General features: G+C 45.2%; 1 protein-coding gene across 3 annotated transcripts in view; it reads left to right on the forward strand.

The window, feature by feature from the left end:
- Positions 1 to 20898, forward strand: part of PARVB (parvin beta) — a 543452-nt gene that overhangs the window by 200120 nt on the left and 322434 nt on the right. The window contains exon 1 of one of the 3 annotated variants that reach the window (XM_086952728.1): positions 3169 to 3321. The exons of the other annotated variants lie outside the window; for them this stretch is intronic. Within the exon in view, the coding sequence (XP_086808854.1) occupies positions 3279 to 3321 (43 nt within the window). The 5' untranslated portion in view covers positions 3169 to 3278. Of the gene's footprint in view, positions 1 to 3168; positions 3322 to 20898 lie in introns of those variants that run through there. 3 annotated transcript variants of the gene reach the window in all.

Raw genomic sequence — 20898 nt, forward strand, 5'->3', positions numbered from 1 at the left:
CGTTTTAGGCACTGGCGTCTTTCGCCCACAAAGCACAAAGGCAATGCCTGCTGAGCCCTCCTTTGCAAACTACAGCTCACAGAGCTCCGCTCGCTTCAGTAAAATCACACAACCCTTTTCTATTGCCCCCAAGACTCACCTGCTTTCGGTGCCCACTCGAATACTCAGCCCCAGTTTCCTCTTTCAAATGAGACCCGGCCTTGACAGCAAGGCACTTGCCGGGAAACCGAGTTCTGGTCGTTTGGGGTCATTTGATCGACGAAGAGGCAACCCAAGCCCAAATACTACAACTCCCGACACTCTACGCCTCCGACACGCCCCGTGGGGCACCTGTGTTGAGCTTCCCGCACACGCTACGTTTAGTCACACCCTGACTGAGGCTTTCGCAAAGGCTGATGGGATATGGCGTTTAATTTTATCATTTTATTCCAGGCAGTATAAGGAGACAGAAAGCTTACAAACTACGACTCCATTATGGCTTCTAGAGGAGATACGTAAGCACCCTCTGTACAGGCTTAGGACTAGCGGTTGCTAAGAAATTTTAACGCCTTGGTTGAACAAGTGAAGCGGCCTGCTGCTGCAGCCATTGCAACACACCGACATTAGCAGAGAACGGGACTCGTAAATAAAATAGTCAGCGAGCACCCTTCCAATCCCTAGTTACGCTGCTGCTCTCCTCTATAGCTAAAGAAAACACAGCCTCGATCACAGTTTCCGACGGGGAGAGGGAAACTGAAAGCGCGTGATGCACGCGCTGTCAGCCTCTGGGGACAGGACGCGCGCGACCCAATCCCAAGGCGCACATCGGAATCCGACTCTGCCATGCTTCTCAATGATGCGCGTGGCAATCTCTTGTCTCCACTCGTTGTCGGCTGAGCTGACAGCTTTAGACTCGCGGCGAGAGCGCGCGCTTTCGCCAGGGCGAGACCTAAAAAGGATCGCTTCTTGATAGGCAGCTAGTGTAGTTGTCTCAACAAAGGAGCGGAGGGAGACCTTGGGGGCAGTTTAGAATCACCCTAGCGGTATTTTGAATTACCTGCCATTTAGCAAGCAATACCTCTCCTACTTCCGCCAACATAGCATTACCATAATCTAGGGACTCCTCACCATGGCCTGCACCAAGGTTCTCCGGTGGTCGGTCGGTCGACAAATAGGGGTGAATTCTACGTAGGAGGCGTAGAATGTATTAGCAGGAGCTGGACGTAGTGCCACCTGATCCTTCATAGATAAGGTGGGATCCAGTTTAATTCCAAGATTTTTTTACCGCTTGGGTCGGGGTAGGTGCGGTACCCAGCTTATCTGGCCACCAATCAGGAGTCCAGATCATCGAAGCTTTGCCCATAAGCATAACTTCAGTTTTACTTGGGGTTTAATTGAAGGCAGTTCTCTGTCATCCAATTTGCTACTGCATAAATCTGAAAAACGCATTGGGGACATAAATAAACCATTTAATCAAAATACAAAGATGGATTTGTTTTGTGAAAATAAACACCGAAAACAAATACACACATATACATTCTCTCAAAGGAAAATGATATATGTGCACCAGCAAATTGCCAACACGCGACACACAGCCTTGCACAAAAAAATCAAAGGAGAAGAATCTACATGTAACACATTCCGAGCCCAATAACTAAGAAGTGAGAAGACTAGGCTTTTGTCAGGAGCCATAGCTCTCTGAGCCTCTGTTTTAATAAGTGATTGAAAAGGGTATTTAAGAAAGTAGCATAGATTATTTGTTCATGCTCTATGAGAATAACTTTGTATTGTTATTGTTTATAGATAACACAACTAGGGCTGTATTTTCACCTGTGTTTAAGACCGCAAATCTAGTACAGAAACTCCTGAAAACGAAAATACAAGAGCCCTCATAGAAGCCCCAAGAGAGAGACTACCCCAGAGATAATAGCCGATAAGTGAGGTGGAAGGAGGGCACAGTAGTCTAAAGAGATCCGAAACTAAGGTAGAAAGGAAGATCAGAGAACTTCTGAAAAGACAGTCTCATTGTCTTCATTTGTGTCTTCTAACGTACGACAGCACCATGAGCCACTGGCAGTCTTGGTTTGAGAACAAACCTCTTTCCTTAACCTTGACCTGTGTTTCTATGTCTGGGTATAGGTAAGTCACAAAAGAGTGAGTCAAACATGCGGAGGTTGGGTCATATCGTCTTTGCAAGGATAACTACACAGGCAGTACAGGGCTTGTGCCTGTGACTTTTGGGTCCAGACATATATACAGCTAACACATAAGGCCACAACAACCAAATAAATTATAAAAACAAAATCCATTGGAATTAACAAAATACAACAATAAAAAAAATGTGTAGCCTCTCCCCCATGCCAGCATTTTAAGCATACCAGTGAACAATTAAAAACATGGTGCAAGAGCAATTGTACAGAGGAGGAACAATTGCACACCAAACATAAAACCAGCCAATCTCAAGATAGCTATCAAGAGCAAAGCTATCAAATGGAAAAGAACATAGATGGTAAAGTATGCAATACAACACTGCCTAAAAAGGACTGCAAAAGCTATTCGTAGCAAGGCCACAAAAAGTTGTTCCTCGAATTGAGCAGTGGAAGAATACTAGTCATCCAATCAAAAGGATGGTAAAGAAACTATGCTCCACAGGAGGAACAACCACGAGAAGAGGAAGGAAAGACCTCAAATAATCAAGAGAGCTGGGCAATGGCTAGGTTTTTAGCATGGGCCACAAGAGGTCTTGGACAGCAGCCCACTAAAAGCTGTGTGCTACAGCTAAAAGAGAGGCGCCAAATGTACACACCCAACTGCGTCATGAAAGCCAAAAATTATTTTGAAAATATTTAATAAGAGCAGAAGAGAACTTCACCTTCTCTTTAGATACCTAAATAGGTCATCATTTTATAATGACGTTTATATACAAATGTATCCATTGGAAATGTATTTATATTTAGAATTTACAGGCCTAATCGTGTTTTGTGTGCGGTGAGATGGCAGATGCACTGCGGCGCTGCCTTAGGCTTCGCAGACATTGGCGCTGTGCGAGCAGATGACTTTAATGCCAGGTGCTAAGAGATGTCCTGTAATATAGCCTGAATACGTCGTCCCCTTAGCACTCTCTTTATTGCGGCTTGCTTTCCCACCTCCCACCCTCATGACAGAAATAACCCGGGGAGAGAGGCTGGTCGTGGAAGCCCCTGTGAGCTGGCAGCTGTCTTGGGCGGTCGCGCTGCTTTCAGGAATACCGCACAGACCTGACTCTCGGAGCGGAAATACCCAAGAGAGATCCTTGCAACATGTCAGGGCTGCTTTGTAGGAAGAAGAGGAAGGAAGGCGTAGGTATGAAACGACCCGCTGAAGCGTGGAATACGTGCATATAGGAGTTGACGTCCTTGCGTCCGCGGCAGCCGCGCGCTCCGGTTCCATCTTCCTCATAACGAGGGCAGTGGGCTCCGGTCCCATGGCCACATGCGGCTCCCTTTTATTGGGAGGGCGGGGAGGGAGGCGCGCAGGCAGCTGAGTTAACAAGTTGTGTGCACACTTGAGTGTTTTGTGCTGCTTGGTTTAGAGATTTAAACACGGAAGCAATAGATTTCTGGGGCATGAATTGCTTACATTTGTATTATTCGTGTGCAGCTTTGTGGGCTTAGTTTAAATATATTTTCGCAGAAAGGAGTTGACACTGGGCTTCTGCCTATATTTTGTTTTATTTTTTTTAAACCAGTCAAAATCCACGCTTATGACGGAATTAAGTGTTAAACTTCTAAGATGAGCAATGTTTTTTTAGTTTTGCATTTAACACGTGGTCTTGCTTATAAAATAAGTCGAGCGTTACTTATAAATTTGGTAAATGGGGACTAATAAGAGCTACTAAGTCTATGTAAGTCTAAGCCGCCTGTAAAGCTGCGACAATCCCAGCTTCATTTGAGTATCATCGGGAATAGACATTTGTCCATCCTGAAATGCAGTTATAATTCGAATGCATAATGGTAACGTATTCATACATTTGCTCTGAATTATTTATCTTGTCGGGCCAATAGGAATTTATTTCTCACACATTTTAGGATGTATAATACACTTTCCCACACTGGAAACGAATTGAGTAGGTGTGTAAACGTTTCCAGGGTGGAAAACGAGTCAAATGTCTGTGTACACTGACTGAAATGCGTGCGTGTTCACTCCGCTTTACAGTTTGGTCTCACATGTTGTATTGTTTTGTGTGAGTGCCTCTGTTTACAAGTGCAAGATCAATTTTTGGGAATGACACGTTTGACTTACACTTTTGATTGATATACTTTGCATATCTAAGCGTTGTTCGGGTGCTTAAACAGCTTTGTGGATCGAGTCGGCAATATTTATCCTTAATGCGCCATTTGAACTGTGCCACTGCTGCATTAAGGCGATTCATGCGAGCTGCGCAAAGGGCCACTATCCCTTAAGAGCATCAAATATTGGCTCATTTAATTGATAGTTGGCTTCAAAAAGTACTTTGCCTAGGGATCTAGTATCCGTCCTGGGCGGTGAACTCCACTCGCGGAGTTTGCGTACTCCGCCTTACACGGAGCTCGCGGAGATTCGGAAAGATTTTTTCCTCGCTCTAAAACAAAGATGCTGAGCGAGGGAAATCCACCTCCCGGCGAGATTTTTCAATGTTCTCGATCATCAAGTTAACGAGCACGAATAAGGAAAATCAGCCTCCCAGCAAGATTTCTGAAACTGCGGGCGGTTGAATTTCTAATTGTGAGTGGTTGCATATGCTCGTGACCGCTCTCGTTGAGAAACCACCCATTTGTGTTGAGAAAGCTGCCGCTCGATTAAAAAAATCTACTTGAGCGTCAATAAGGAAGCAGCGCTTCCTTGCTGTGCATGGTGCAGTCCGCGATGATTGCCCAGAACTGAAAATCACCCGAATGGCATTTATCCAACGCACTCCGCCCCTTGCGGAGCTCCCCGTAGCGCATGGAATTCCGCTCAGCCTTAGTCGTGGTCCTGATACCCAGATTTGTATAATCCTTTGTTTGAAAGCCCTACGGATGTATTGCACTGTGTTAGGGCTAGCTGTTTCACTGTAAAGTCACCCCCGTTGTAGATTCTATGAAGTTTTAGCTTGCAACCAACCACTCATGTCTGCTTTTCTGCACTTCCAAATGCTGGTGTCAGTACATGATTGTAATACATCTTAACCAATTACAGCCTTCCTTGTGCACCGTTTCACACATAGTCTACGATGCTGTGTCTGAATTTATTTACTGTGCACTCATCACCTAGTTAGTAGTATAGGCCTTTAAGATTTTCTAATTTTTTTTTCCTTCATCGGGTGTTTTTTTAAGTGATCTTTCTTTAATACCCATGCTAGTGATGTACAAATGTGTGTTGTTTCTTGATTTTTGCTTAATTTCATGTTTGCTATTGGTTTACACTTATGGGAGAACCTACTTCATGTTTGCCTCCGTCTGCTGTCATGTGTCACTACCCCTCATGCATTTATGGGCTCTCTGTTGTCAGATGTTCTGGTAGAACCTCCATTGTATTATCAATATTTGTGTCCTGACCCAGTGAACCATTAGGATGTGAGGCTTCTGTTACGTTAATGTGGCGGTTTAAAAGATTCTATACAATTGCAATCATGGTGGCACCTTGTTACTATAACTTCACCATCGCTCATACCTGGATAGGTTTTATCAGAGTAGAAAAGAATTTAGCACACATCTAAAGGTATAGTGATAGTCAATAGTCTTCATCTTGAAGAAGGTTGAATGAGACTGGACAGCATCTCTTTCCTGCATTGTTGGGAGTTCCATGGTCTCAGGGCTTAAACAGAGGGCTCAGTCAGTCCAACACTTTTTCCGGAGTAGTATGGCAATTTAGTGCTGGTTGGCAACAGTTTGAGCATGTGCAACTCCACCACAACTTTGTGTTTTCCTTGTCACCATTGGTTGTTAGTATGCCTTTAAGAGACATTTGATACATTAGTCATGGTCATCCTTTTTGACATGTGATTTGCTAAGCTTCTAAAGAACTGTACTCTGTCAATGCTAACATAACCTTTGATCTTTTGAAGTACCATACCATCTAACCGCATACATTCAACAGCATTCAATGTATTAGCAAATGGGTCACGTCAATCTGCCATTGACTCAAAAACAAAGATATGCGTCTATATTAATCGATCTACCTCATATATGGTCCTGTCACGCCATTGCAACATTCTGAATAGATCACCCAATTCTGTGACTGTATCAAAGAATATGCCTATATTTTTGACACACACCACAGAATGTAATAATTGATTTTAGCCAGCGTTTTTTTTGTACTAAATATCACTGCTCGTGGAGTCTCAGAAAGATTGCACAAAATGTTTACAAAGTTCTTCATCGGTAGTCCAAACAGCTCTCCCAGATCTTTAACTTGAAGACACCTCAATGTAAGTCTAGTATTTCCCAGTTGGCTTTAGTCCCACTAATACCTCTAAAGCACATTCCCCAAGCTTTCTGATTTTTGGCTGATGCTTGATAAATTGTGTATAGATTATCAAAAAATAACTTTTAGTTTATTAAAATTAGTGACTTCTCTACAACCATCACCCATTGCAAGCTCTAATTTGCAGTTAGCTCAGTGCCATACATGCAACTGTGAATATTTTAGTTTAAGAAGTGTTGCCACATCAGATTTATTTATTTATTTATAAAGTTTTATATAGTGCAAACTTGATCCCGAAGGGTATCGGAGCGCTTTACAATTTGAGGGAGAGGAGGGAAAAACAGCAAGACTAAAATGTGGAATCTTCCTACCCATAATGTCTGAAGCTCCATCTGTTACGTGCTGAATCAAATGCATTTTTAAATATTGGTCTGTAAAACCGCCTGTCTGTAAGCAGGTCTGAAAGTTATCTAAGAATATTTAAAAGGCTGTTTTTTTTTTTTGCAAGAAAAAGCAAATCCGCGTTGACCTCATTGTAGCAGCAATAGGGTTGATTGTGCCAGCATAACTGTGATCAGTGTGTAAGGAACTGCCCATATCTGGCCCATTCATTTTTTGAACACCTATATCCAAAGGCATATTAGAAAAAGGGTGTTCGTGTTTTGTTGTTTTATATATGTTCTGAATACACAGCAAGTCTTTTCCTGCAATTTGAAGCAGTTCTGTATATATATATACAGCAGGTCTATTCATGTTCTTCTATTACATTTTTACATTGTACCATGGAATGGTTTTACAATCCTGCTGTTGTAATAATCAGGGATTTCAAATGACAAGAGCTATTATTATTACAAAATATTTTCTGCACATTGCTGTGCTACTTTTCTTTTGAAGGAACACACGGGATGACAAAGCAACCCAACCATTCCATTAAAAAAACTGGACCTGCTTCTGTTTTAAGATTTTTTTTCACCTTCCTGCAAACTTTACTGCCAGGCTTGCCATTGGCAACTAAGAGCTGTAGCTACTCATTACATTTACTTTTGAATTGTTCCCAAGACCAGAAGTCTGGGTGATCAATCTGATCCAACACATTCGTAGGGAAGAGTACATGGCTGTCTTTGCTGCCACAGTCATGAACACAACATTTTATCTTCAAAATTGTTTTCTCCACTTCATGGGTACCATCAGGGGCGGCTAGTGACATTTGAAAGTGGTGGGGCGTAAACTAATTTGCATATTGCACCGCAGCGAGCGAGCGCAGCAAGCGAGCCGGAACCACCTTGCATCCATCCATACATCATTCATGCATCCACCCGCCCATCCACCCACCCACCCATCCTGCATCCATACATCATTCATTCATGCATCCACCCATCCATCCATCCATCCATCCACCCATCCATCATCCATCCATTCATGCATCCACCCATCCGTCCATCCATCCATCCTGCATCCATCATTCATTCATGCATCCACCCACCCATCCTGCATCCATCATTCATTCATGCATTCACCCATCCATCCATCCACCCATCCATCCTGCATCCATCATTCATGCATCCACCCATCCACCCACCCATCCTGCATCCATCCTGCATCCCCACCCATCCTGCATCCATCATTCAATCATGCATTCACCCATCCATCCACCCTGCATCCATCCTGCATCCATCCTTCATTCATGCATCCACCCATCCACCCCATGCATCCATCCTGCATCCCCACCCACCCATCCATCCTGCATCCATCATTCATTCATGCATTCACCCATCCATCCATCCTGCATCCATCATTCATTCATGCATCCATCCACCCATCCATCCTGCATCCATCATTCATGCACCCACCCATCCATCCACCCATCCATCCTGCATCCATCATTCATTCATGCACCCATCCATCCACCCACCCATCCATCCATCATTCATTCATGCATCCACCCATCCATCCATCGATCCATCCTGCATCCATCATTCATAAAGGGGTGGGGATCGTGGGGAATAAACATTGCATGTAACACTGACAAACACAAATGTTGCAGAAGGGCAGCAAAACGAGTGTAAATGAGGGCAGCAAAATGAGTCTAATTGACGGCAGAAGGGCAGCAGAACGAGTTGCAGAAGGGCAGCAAAACGAGTGTAAATGAGGGCAGAAGGGCAGAAAAACGAGTTGCAGAAGGGCAGCAAAACGAGTGTAAATGAGGGCAGAAGGGCAGCAAAACGAGTGTAAATGAGGGCAGAAGGGCAGCAAAACGAGTCTAAATAAGGGCAGCAAAACGAGTCATTCGCAGTTAGACGGCCGACAAAGCTACACTCATTTGTAGCAGCGCGCCAAAAACCGCCATTCCAAGTGCGTGCATAACGACGTTTCTTCCTATAGTGTTTCTTTAATGAGTTAATCAGGTATTTACTTTTCTATCACCACATTTCATAAGCAAACCTGTGCTGCCTAACTGGCGATTGCTACTGCGGCATAATTTAATAAATACAAATCACTCGGCATCTATATTTCTCAAGGTCGGATTTCACTTTCCGTGTACACTACACTACTACAGTGAACCCGTTTAGTAAACAATGTTCCTTCATAGCACTCTGATCATACCTGAGCTGGTGTGAACGCCGGGTCTCCCTGGCCGAGCGGTTCCTTCGGGACTTGACTGTCACAGTGTCGGCCTCTCAAGTATTCCTTCCTGGGTCCGGTCAGGTCAGGTCTGAGGTCAAGTCTTCCATCAAACGAAACCCCATAAACAAACAGAGGCCGCAGTACGAGGGAGGGAGAGAGCTCTGGCCCCCACAGACAGGGGGTTATGTACCCGTGCTAGTTCTTGACCAGCCAATGCTGGCGCTGTATGGTGATCCCCCAGCCAGGATTGGCTGGGGGGGGCACCATAACTGCTCGCCCAGTCGCCCTGTACAACCCCGGGGGCTGCCGCCCGCCCCCATGTCCTCTCTCTAAAGGGAAAATCAGGGGGGAAACAATCTGCGCATGCACGGGCATGTTTGTGCCCAAAAGTCGACATGCGCAGCTTTAGCAGGCCCATCAGGCCCCCACCCCCCTTGCGCACTCCGGGAAAGTCGGGTGTCTCCCGGATTCCCGGCTGGCAGGTAGCGCGATTTAAAAAAAAAAATTTGTATGTGGTTTAGTGGCGACGCGGTGGGTCCATGGGGCTTAGTGGGGCTACGCCCCAATGGACGCACCGCGCCTGGGTACCATGCCACGTTAACTTGTTTGACTTGCCGAGCTTGATTTGTGGTTGCCATTAGGCGAACGATCTGAAGCCTGTAGTCTTGTGTGCTATTTCCATGGCTGTTAGTTAGCGGTTGCAACTGTGATTCCTAGCTTTGCTTTTTTAGGGTTGACCCTACGAGTGCACGCGCTAGCGCATGTCTCTTGCTTGCAAGACATTCTTGTATACAGACTAGGGGTTGGAACTCACCCTTGCTTACCATTTGTTGTCTTCACCCATCTCTTCTTTACCAGCCATGCAATTGGCCAGTGCATGCAACACTTAATTTCAAGGTATTTTTGTGGAGCAGGGACCAAGCACTGACTGATTAAAGTTAATTCCTGCTCGTCCGCTGCTCCTGTTGTGATTGAGGTCCCACTTCTTTCACCCTCCTATGCTCCCTGCTCCCTCATAGCGATTACACTAATGTTTCTTGTTTCTCACAGGGTGTCTGATGTCTGACAGCCAGCACCTAGATAAATCTGATTACACGTCAGTGATGTGAAATAGGGTTGAGATGTGACAAACGCTTCTTTCACTAATTCAAATTCTGTAGCCATTTTACAATACACTGATTCCTGCCTAAAATATGTATTAGCTTTCATTCTACTGGAATAGTTTAAAAATATATAGTTTGAATAAAAAGAATAGATAATCTGTAATGTTACTCTTTTATGTAGAAATATCATAAACCATAACTTATTCGAAATTTGAAAAAGTAGTGCTTTTTCGTAAATCTAGCTTTAATGAATTTGCATTAACATTATTTGACGTGTTTTTCAATTTTGAATATCTGCTTCCAGCTGGAATGGATTTCCCAGACGGTTGCTGCCTATTAGATACTGGCTGTGATGGTCTTTCTTTTATGTCAGTGTTCTTATGTTTAAATTAGGATAGACGTTTCCCGCCTGTTTCATTCAATCCTTTCAGTGCTCTGCCAGGGTCTATGTGTCTCTGGTTTACGACAAGCTCCGAGTGTGAGGGAAAACGCTGTAGGAACAATAGAGGACATTTGCTAGCTCAGGTGTGTACATTGGCGTTTTCAATGGAGTTGTGTTGGGTGGATAACTGGCAAGACTAAAACAAGCATTGGCAAAGCCAAATAGTCTCGCCTATGCGAGCCTCTAATAGCTTTGTCAGTATTTTATTATAGGCATTTTGAACAGCTGCACGTCTAGAAGTAGAAAATAAAAACGCTATGATGCAACAGTGTCATACCGCTATTTCTTTCAATACTTTCAGGCATATTGCACAACAGATGCGCTGTGCAACATGTGTAATCAAACACTGACACAGACAATAGATCTGGCATAAGCGAGACCTATTGGCTTTGCCAATACTTGTTAAACCCCTATCATTGTCCTTGCAGCCTCCTGTGAAATCATGGAACAAAAGAGAAAGTTCCCAATTTGATGCTTTCTGTTAACATGCAAGCTTTATTTCAAGAACTGGGAGAGGCCCTTCAGAGAGTTGGACGAACCTCATTGTACGCAGGTTTCATGCTACGGAAGCTTGCAGTTACATGGAAAAGGCAACTGCTAGCCCTATACATGTTTTAAAAATCATACAGAAAAGCAGAGGGATTGAAATGAAGACTTTATTTTTCCAAGTATTGGCTGTACCTTTTAATTATCTGCCAAATACTTTGTCAGAGAATACATTTCTAAAAAAATAAATAATAAAGAAGCAATATAAATAGTGTTTTTGGGTCTGAAATATGGCGCTTTAGTGCATGCTGCCCAGTACTAAAAATCCATTGTGCAGTGTCAACATCATACCATCCTGTGCATGGGGAATTACAGTATGCCCGTTATAAAACTTGCAGTGTCTTGGGACTTTGAAGTATGTTTTACTGTTTCTAAAATAAGGTCAGCCCCTCCGAGCGAGGGTCACTTGAGACATAATGTAGTATGCGGGACATCATCAACACCTCCTTCGACACCGCTACCTTCCCGGAGAGCTGGAAGCACGCCGAACTCAGCGCTCTACTCAAGAAGCCATCGGCTGACCCCACCGACCTCAAGAACTACCGCCCCATCTCGCTGCTCCCGTTTCCTGCAAAAGTCATTGAGAAGACCGTCAACAAGCAGCTGGCTGCCTTCCTCGAGACGAACGGATCCCTCGACCCCTCGCAGTCTGGCTTCCGGGCCAACCACAGCACCGAGACCGCCCTGATCGCAGTCACCGATGACATCCGAGCGCTGCTCGACAACGGAGAAACAGCAGCCCTCATCCTCCTCGACCTCTCCGCGGCCTTCGACACTATTTGCCATCGTACCCTTGTACAACGCCTCAGCAACGTCGGAGTCCAGGATAAGGCACTGGAGTGGATCATCTCCTTCCTCGCCGGAAGAACACAGAGTCCGCCTCCCCCCGTTCAGATCTGAGGCCACCAAAGTCATCTGCGGCGTCCCTCAAGGCTCCTCGCTCAGTCCAACCCTCTTCAACTTCTACATGATCCCCCTCGCAGACATCGCACGCCAGCACAACCTCAACATCATCTCCTACGCCGACGACACCCAGCTGATCCTCTCCCTTACCAACGACCCAGCCACCGCCAGAGCCAACCTTCACGAAGGGATGAAAGAGGTAGCCGAATGGATGAAGAACAGCCGCCTGAAACTGAACTCGGACAAGACAGAAGTCCTCATCCTGGGATCCTCACTCTCCGCCTGGGACGACTCCTGGTGGCCCCCCGCCCTAGGCAGCGCACCCAAACCAACAGACCACGCACACAACCTAGGCTTCATCCTGGACTCCTCCCTCTCCATGACCAGACAAGTCAACGCCGTCTCCTCGTCGCGCTTCAATATCCTGCGCATGCTACGTAAGATCTTCCAGGGGATCCCCACCGAGACCAGGAAGACGGTGACCCAGGCCCTCGTCACCAGCTGTCTGGACTACGGCAACACCCTCTACGCCGGAACCACCGCCAAACTCCAGAAGAGACTCCAGCGGATCCAGAACGCCTCAGCACGACTCATCCTGGACATCCCCCGTCGCAGCCACATCTCCGGACACCTGAGAGATCTGCACTGGCTCCCGGTCAACAAGAGAATCACCTTCCGTCTCCTCACCCACGCACACAAAGCCCTACACAGCCAAGGCCCAGGATACCTCAACAGCCGCCTCAACTTCTACGCTCCCAAACGCCAGCTTCGTTCGACCAGCCACGCCCTCGCCGACGTCCCACGCATCCGCAGAGCCACCACAGGGGGATGGTCCTTCTCCTACCTCGCCGCCAAGACATGGAACTCCCTCCCCACCCACCTCCGCCGGACCCAGGACCACCTCGCCTTTAGGAAGCAACTCAAGACCTGGTTGTTCGAGCAGTAGCGGATCCCCCCCCTCCCCCCAGCGCCTTGAGACCCTCTGGGTAAGTAGTGCGCTATATAAATACGATGATTGATTGATTGATTATGTACTTGGAAATGTAATTGTACAATTATTTTAAATGAGTAACATTGCTTGTGTGCACTGGCCATTGCACTGTGTATTTCTTTTCAAAATGGTGTTTTAAGGCATACAGTAATTGATATCATAAGCATATAAAAGTGTACATTAATCACCATAATCTTTGTCTTTGTAACATTCATGCATTTTAACCAGGCGTTATGTTATGTTTAAGGTGGTCCATGATACCTTTCTTAACTGGACAAAATGACATATATTTGATCATTAAAGCAGTACAACCACAGTTTTAGGCCCAACATTACGCCCCAAGCATTTTGGCTTAAGATGAATTCTTCCATTTTACAATGTTTATAACCGAGCAAGATGTACAACTCTTAACATGTCTGTTTAAAAAAAGGCCTCTTTCAGTAATTGCCTTAGATTTAACTTGGAGGCACAGGACTGTATCAAGACTTTTTTAGATTGGCACAACAATAACAAACCACATCACATCAGACAATAAGGTGCATATATGACCTGCTTGGAGTGTTGCATTGTGCAACAATGTAACATGTACCAAGGCATTTCATTGTAGTATATAAGATAGGGCATTGTATTTTGCAATTTAAAAAAAAATCTGGGCAATATGTCTGGTTCTGCTGTCTTTTGCACCATAGAAATACCACATACCTACATAAAAACATATGTACATGTCAAGTACTTGGTGTGTTGGAATATGCAATTCTGTTACTGGCTAGTGTGCCATGATCTGTTGGTCAGCTTTATTAAGTATCACTCTGACCCTAAATTAAAATAAATTGTGTGTAAAACGATTGCCCTATCTCCCCACTAAGGGTAACCTGAGCGAGTATGTCATGAGAATGGGAGAGTGCACTACCTTTACAGTTGGCCATAATTAGCTGCATGTTAGAATATCATTGACAATAATATAATCAGACCTAACTATTGTGTTCCTGAATATTGTTTACAAAAATATCTCATTAGGTGTACATTTTGGGGTTGATTCCGATTCGGGAAACAAATCCGTACGACTATCTGTATTCGTAGCCATTTCCGTCCGAATCCGTCCGAATCGCGTAGTACGATCCGTTGCGAGAAAATACGCCCGAATCATTGCGAACTGTACGAAAATGAAGGATAAATCCGTACAACATTGACCCTCACAGTGAACCGTACGATTCGTAAAAATGCCGTATGACCTGCCAAGTACGATTCCGACTGGGGAATGAGTACGTGATTCGTAAGGTAAACGTTGCGTATGAGCAATTCGTACGGAGGGCAACACTATCACATATGCACCGTACCCCTAAAATCAAAGGGTGTACGTACTGGTTGTACGCACCGTACACCTACGACCTTGGGGTGTACAAACCGTACCCCTACGGTCCGTACACCTACGATCATGGGGTGTACGCATGGGGACATACGCACCGTACCCCTGAAATACAGGGGTGTACACACCGTACCACAATGCACAGTACCCCTACGATTATGGGGTGTACGCACCATACCCGGGGGGTCCGTCTCGTACGCATTTCGAGGCGAAATCTGCTTTTACGTACGTTTTAAGCTACCGTAGAAAAAGTCGTACGGAGTGTTGTCGATACGATTCGTACTTGCTGGGTCGGAAAAAGCAGCTTCGATCCGTATGGACATCGCGTACTGCACGTTCCGAATGAGATTCGTATGGATTAGTGAGTTGTACGGTCTTTGGTACGATTCGTACGGAGAACTGCTTTGGGTACACATCGTATTACATCGTGGGTACGGTTCTGCATACGATTCATATGGGGAAAAAAGCTCTGTACGGCTATTCGGAGGGTATTTTACCGAATTGGAATCGGCCCCTATGTGTTATTAACTCCAACAGTGTGGTATTTCAGTAAATGCTATTTACAACACAATATCTTTGCCAAAATAAGTTTAATCTGATATTCTGGTACCGTACAGCTAGACTGCATTAAAATGCAGTGGTCCTGGACACATTGTTCACATGTCAACGGTCATCTGATGTCATTGGGGCCAAGGTCGTTTATTGGCTCTACCTGTGATAATAAAGCGCATTTGAAGTCACTTCTGCTACCATTGGTTAAATGCATACATCTGAAAACAAATACTATACAAAAACTAGCAATTTACTTTAAATGCTGGCTGTGGATAAATTTAGCGATGTTCAACAACACACTTGAACCTTTTTAATGCCGCAATTTGCACTTTATTGGGTATTCGCTGTTAGATCATGATAATACAGGTATGGATAAAAGGGTGCAAGCCTAGACTTTGACATTAAGCTGATAAACATTAATTTTAAATGTAGTTAAGCAGTGGGAAAATGGTGAAATGAAATGCTTCACCGTTTGCATTAAAAGGCTTATATCAAATTTGAGGAAAGACGAGCCTCAGAATGTGTCCTATGACTCTTTACCTCTTTAGAACGTATTTCTTTAAAAACCCTTTTTTATGATTATCACATAAACACACATCAGATTGCCATGTTAATTACACATTGCATCAATACAAAAAGAAATCAGTTTTGCTTTGAGAATATTTGTGTACTTGTGCCTATCTCAGTGGAAGAAGTTTAACCCACTCCCTAGACACTATCCATGCTGGCCGTTGTGAATCAGAGGTAGAACCAATGTCCAGTAGTTATTACCTGAAAGGACTCCAAATATCTCGGGGTCTCGAAGCTACGGGCTGAGTTGTAGCGGACAACTCACAATTCATGTTACAATAAATTATCTCTTTAGAACTTGATGTAGCATTGAAGAAAATCAGACTACATTGCTTGTAATTTGGACTGGAGCAACCACTGTGGCAGACAAGAGGGTAGCTGGGAATTTTGGAAGCTCACCTATTTTCAGAGATCTTGTGGTAATGATGCTCTGTGGCCTATGCAGTGAGCCTGTTTAGACTCTTATCTATCAGTGAACCTGATCCTCCCTGGTTTATAACAGCAAGATCTGACATACCCTCTGTTAAAGAAGGGAATTTTAATAATGGCAAATATGAATTCGCTAGACAATACTGATCATTCTGCACTGCTATATGCAGAAACTGGAACTCCATAAATGTAAATTATTCTGTAAGCATGTAGTTACATTCAGGGTCACAGACAAAACGTCATAGCATCAACAAATGCTGGTTTAAAGACCACTATTCTAACCATTGAGCTTATAAGGCAGGCCCTGCACATTCTAATAAAGCAGGAACTATTTGAATGCAGCGGCGGCTTCCCCCACATACCGAGAGCCAGCTGAGGAAAACAGAAACAAAATTATAATAAAAAGCATTTATCATTTTATTTTTCTTTCCCCGCTAGAGCCAGCCAAGTCAGGTGGGGACGTAATGAAAGCAGGGGAGGAGTAGTGTACACTGTAAGTGAACATGACGGTATGACCGGCCAAACCAATATGCGCACTTAGGTTTCTCCAACCCAGCTGTATGCACAGCTGGGTTGGAGAAACTGCACAGACTCCCCGGCACTGTCTGACCGTCAACCAAACTGCTCAGACAAATCCTGGCGCTGCTTTCATGCTATAGAGGGCAGCACCAGGATTGGGTGGGGAGCCTGTGCGGGTGTCCCACGCACTGTTAGGACACCATCAGGAGAGAAGAGGAACAGCATGGCGGCCGGCAGCGTCAGCGGCAGAACAGGTACGTTTTCTTAATTTATGACAATTTACCTACTTGCCTGTCCCGTCCCCCTGTGTCCCCCCACTTAAGTTTTGGGTCAGTCGCCACTATCTTGTTCAGCGGCTACAGGTTGTGCAGAACTCTGCGGCTCGCGCCATCTTCGGCCTCCATAGGCGAGCGAGAGAATCCGGGTTGGTGCAGTCGCTTCATTGGCTGCCCATCCGGAAGCAGATTATGTTTAAAGCGTTGACCCTGGCTCACAAAGTGCTTTTTGGCTCTGGAGCAAGGTACTTACAGCGCAGGCTCGTCTTTTATCGCCCGGTTCGATCTCTGCGGTCGGAATCTCTGTTTTTGGCCGTGGTCCCCCGAGTGAGGAAGGCCCGTACCGTGGGTCGCTCCTTTAGTTTAAGGGCCCCTCAGTTGTGGAACACCTTGCCTCTGGCTTTGCCGCGCATACCCAATCTGCTCCTGTTTAGGAAGAGTCTCAAGACCTGGCTTTTTAACCTTTAGGATGTCTTTTTTCCCCGGTTTGTCTCTGTTTTTATGGTGTTATGTTTTTCACACTGAGCTGCCTAAATAAAGCGCCGGGACACTCTTATTGAGTAGCCGTGCGCTATAGAAATAAAATTTAACATAACATAACATTTGAATGGCCGTATAAACCCTATAGATATCGTAGCGCAGTACACATTTTACAGCAGCTGTGTTAACCAGACATGGATGTTAGCTCCTGGCAGAAAGCTTTTTACTTAGAACGAATGGTAGTTTACTCCACATAGTGTAATAGTTGCATATAATTAGCTCTTAGTGCCTCACTATTTGTGTTTTCTGTGTTGGGGAGTGCTATCAATTACATCATTGTTATCCCTTGTTTGATGCACAGTTAAAGTCCTACGATTGTATTTTTGACATTTCCTGATTATCCTATTGTGCTGCATTATTAATTTTACACAACACAAACAACTCCAACTCACCTGGCGGAGTGCTGAGTCTATGTGTGATGATAACATTTGAGAAATCACCACCCAATGTGCAGTACACTTTATCAGTAGGTGTAAATGTATGCACAACTGATGGAATGCAGATGTACCAATCATTCTGGGAAACAATGAACCCTCAACACGGATTCATCTGCGGTGATGGGGAGGCAGGACAATTCTTGTGAGCTACTAGAAAGATAATAAACGCCGCTTGACGTGTCACACCTGTAGCAACTTTGATAAGTTGTCTAGTACCGCAGTAACTGTAAAAGTTGTACTATGCATGGTTTTAAATGGGATGAAAAAGGTGGGAGTTGTTAAAAAGTGTAACTAGGAATGTAAAACTTTTTTTATGAGACATGATATTCAACTAAAGGCTTGGCTTAGTACATGCCGATTAGAATCATGCTTCACGCAGCATACCACATGGCCAGTGTTCTGAGGTGCCTCTGAGTTTTCTTTCATTGCATCTAGACATAGCACACAAAAATGCACACAAAGAACTAAAACAAGCCAGACCTGTTGGGTTTGCGGATGCTTGTTAGCAGTATCACATGTTAATAACTGCAATGATATTGTAGTGAGAATGCTTTAACTATTAGGCTTTGAATTGAATGGGTGGTGGTCCTCAGGGTATCTTTTGGTTCTGTTCTCCCCCTCGTACTACTGCAATCTCCCCCCTCATCTTTCGGGAATCCCTCTTATGCATCTCCCTCCTCGTCACCACTTTCTTTTCACTTTGAACTTCTGCATGTACACCTCTTTCGTTTGGTGCTGTCCAGAATTCACCACTATCTACCCCTTCATCACAATTTAAAATGTGTAAATGGAAAGTACAATTGCCACGTATGGGACAATTGCTCTGGGTGCTGTGCAGGGAAGTAAAAGACTGGATGAGCATATAGTCTGAACTTGTTTGTCTCACTAACAGGCACCCACACTGCCTTCAGCTTCATTCTTCTCCAGAGCGCTCAATCAGATGCAAAGATTTCACGAATCATTGTGCTCATATTGTGAGTACTCCTGCTTGGAGCCAGGCCCAGCTGCACGTGCTGTGAGAAGCATCACTATACATAAAGGCTGGGTGCCTGAAAACGCGCTTAAAAATAAACCAAACCAGTTATACAACTTCAGTTAAATAGCGCAGTAGGGGCAGCAGAAAGTTATGCATCATTTGACATTTGCACGTGGTAATCCCAACAATTCTGATTATTTCATCTGCCTTAATGAACATTGGAACGAAATTTCACCTATAAGCACTTATTCAGGACACACAAACTCTTCTTAGTTAGTGCCCCAAAGACAGCTGGCATGTCAGAAAATTCCATCCTTCCAACATCCTAGAATTTTCTGAACTAATCCTGGAATTGGCCAGAATTTTACATACTGGTATGACTGTCCCCAGACCTGTTCACAGTTCTTAAAATCCAACAGTGGAATTCAATTTAATGATAGAGCAAGTTTAGGTGCAGAATTAGAGCGTATACACGTCTCTCACAAGTTTGGCCGCGAAAAGCAGAAACGCCAATATATTGCAGTCCACCATACTTTGTTTATAGATCCATCCCCAGCTAGGTTTTTCAAATATCCCATATCTAGATGTGTGCGTCTGTTAAGCTAATACATCTTGCGATTCTACTTCCCTCAAGTGCTGCGATTATTTTTTTTGTTTGGACTTTCTTGGAAGGATAGGTCATCTTTTCTCGCACCAGTTGATAGAATGCACCTCCTGTAACCTTTCCACAGACCACATTGCTGCTATCGAGAAGTAAACACCTAACGCCTAATAATACCACCCAACAGCGGTACAAGAGCAGTTAAGATATCCCTTTGATGAATAGCCAAATCAAATATCATGATTTGCATATTACTACATCTTAAATTCAGAATGCGAATTTGCTGATGCCTTAGAAAAGCAATCATTTCATTTTGAAAACATTCTTGCACAAATGCAAAAACAAAACAATGGTTCACTTGCCCCTCCCCCGCAATGCCGAATGCACTTTAACAAAGATTTTTTTTTTCTTTTTTCTCTGCGTTTCGTAATGGTTCATCTTCAACATGACAAAACAAAGCAAAACATAAAGCTGCAGCATGGCATTACAGTATTAAACAGTGCACATGATAAGGATCTCCACAGCGGTCCACCAATCTATCCAAGGTTGGTATCATCGCAGCCCATCACATACATAAGCTTAGGGTATGCCAAGCACTCCTGCCTCCACCGTTCATTTACCATCAGCATTATATCTCATAAAAGTCCCCAGTGCACTACTCACAAGTCCATCAAGAATTTGTTCCTACCCCCTCTGCCTCTTAGCCAGCTGGAGAGCCACCGACGTGAAGCACCATCCCTTTTGTGTATCCTAACGGTGCTATTTTTGATGTCAGCTCGATATTGACTGCAATAATGTCTCATATGTAGAGAGCCACCCGGCCTCTCACCTACATTGTTGCACACACACACATGCACGCCCTCGCCCTCGGGACGGGTCCGCCCGAGGTATATATTAAAAGTGCGGAAGACCGCTCGGGGTCTTTCCGGCATACCCTACTACTCTGTGTGTGTGTCTCTTCCTTTGGTCAGCGCTGCGCGCGAGGCCCTGACCTCGCCCACCACACTGGCGACGAGGCCGGTTCCACTCCCACGCGTGTCTGGCCGCCCTGGCGGAGCTGTCCGCTCCTCACCTGTCGTCTGCTGCCGGCCGCCCCTGCTCAGCTGTTTCCTGGGCCGCGGAGCTCGTCCGCCGGCCTGCTGTACCTGCTCGAAGTCGGCTCCCCGCCCACGCGCCTCCCTGGTCGGAGCGCGTTCAGCTGGCGGGAGCCGCCTGGTGAGTGCCTCGCCCCGCAGCCTTTGCCCGGCCCCCGCGCTGTGCCTGCTGCCGTCCGCGGGTTTGCCCCGCTCTGCATCCAGCGCGAGTGCGCTTCCATTGCGTGCTGCCCCGGAGGGGGAGGGGTGAACAGGGGAGACGCCGCACGTCAGCCCCGAGGCACGATCACGTGGTGCCTCCAACGCGTGCCTGGCCCTCTGCGGCATCCTGCCATGTCCTGCGCGCCTGGGCTCTCATGAATGGAAATTAAATAACAAAAAATAAGGGAAAAGGCGAATTAAACAACATCACGGCGGACCATTGCACGTCAGCACACAGGGACCAACAGTGCCATCAAGCATTGGCAAGTGCAACTGGTCTATCATAGCTCACCGTCCCAACTCCGTTCCATGCTACACGGCCCGCG

This window comes from Lissotriton vulgaris, chromosome 1_2, assembly GCF_964263255.1.
Source record: "Lissotriton vulgaris chromosome 1_2, aLisVul1.2, whole genome shotgun sequence".
NCBI lineage: Eukaryota > Metazoa > Chordata > Amphibia > Caudata > Salamandridae > Lissotriton > Lissotriton vulgaris.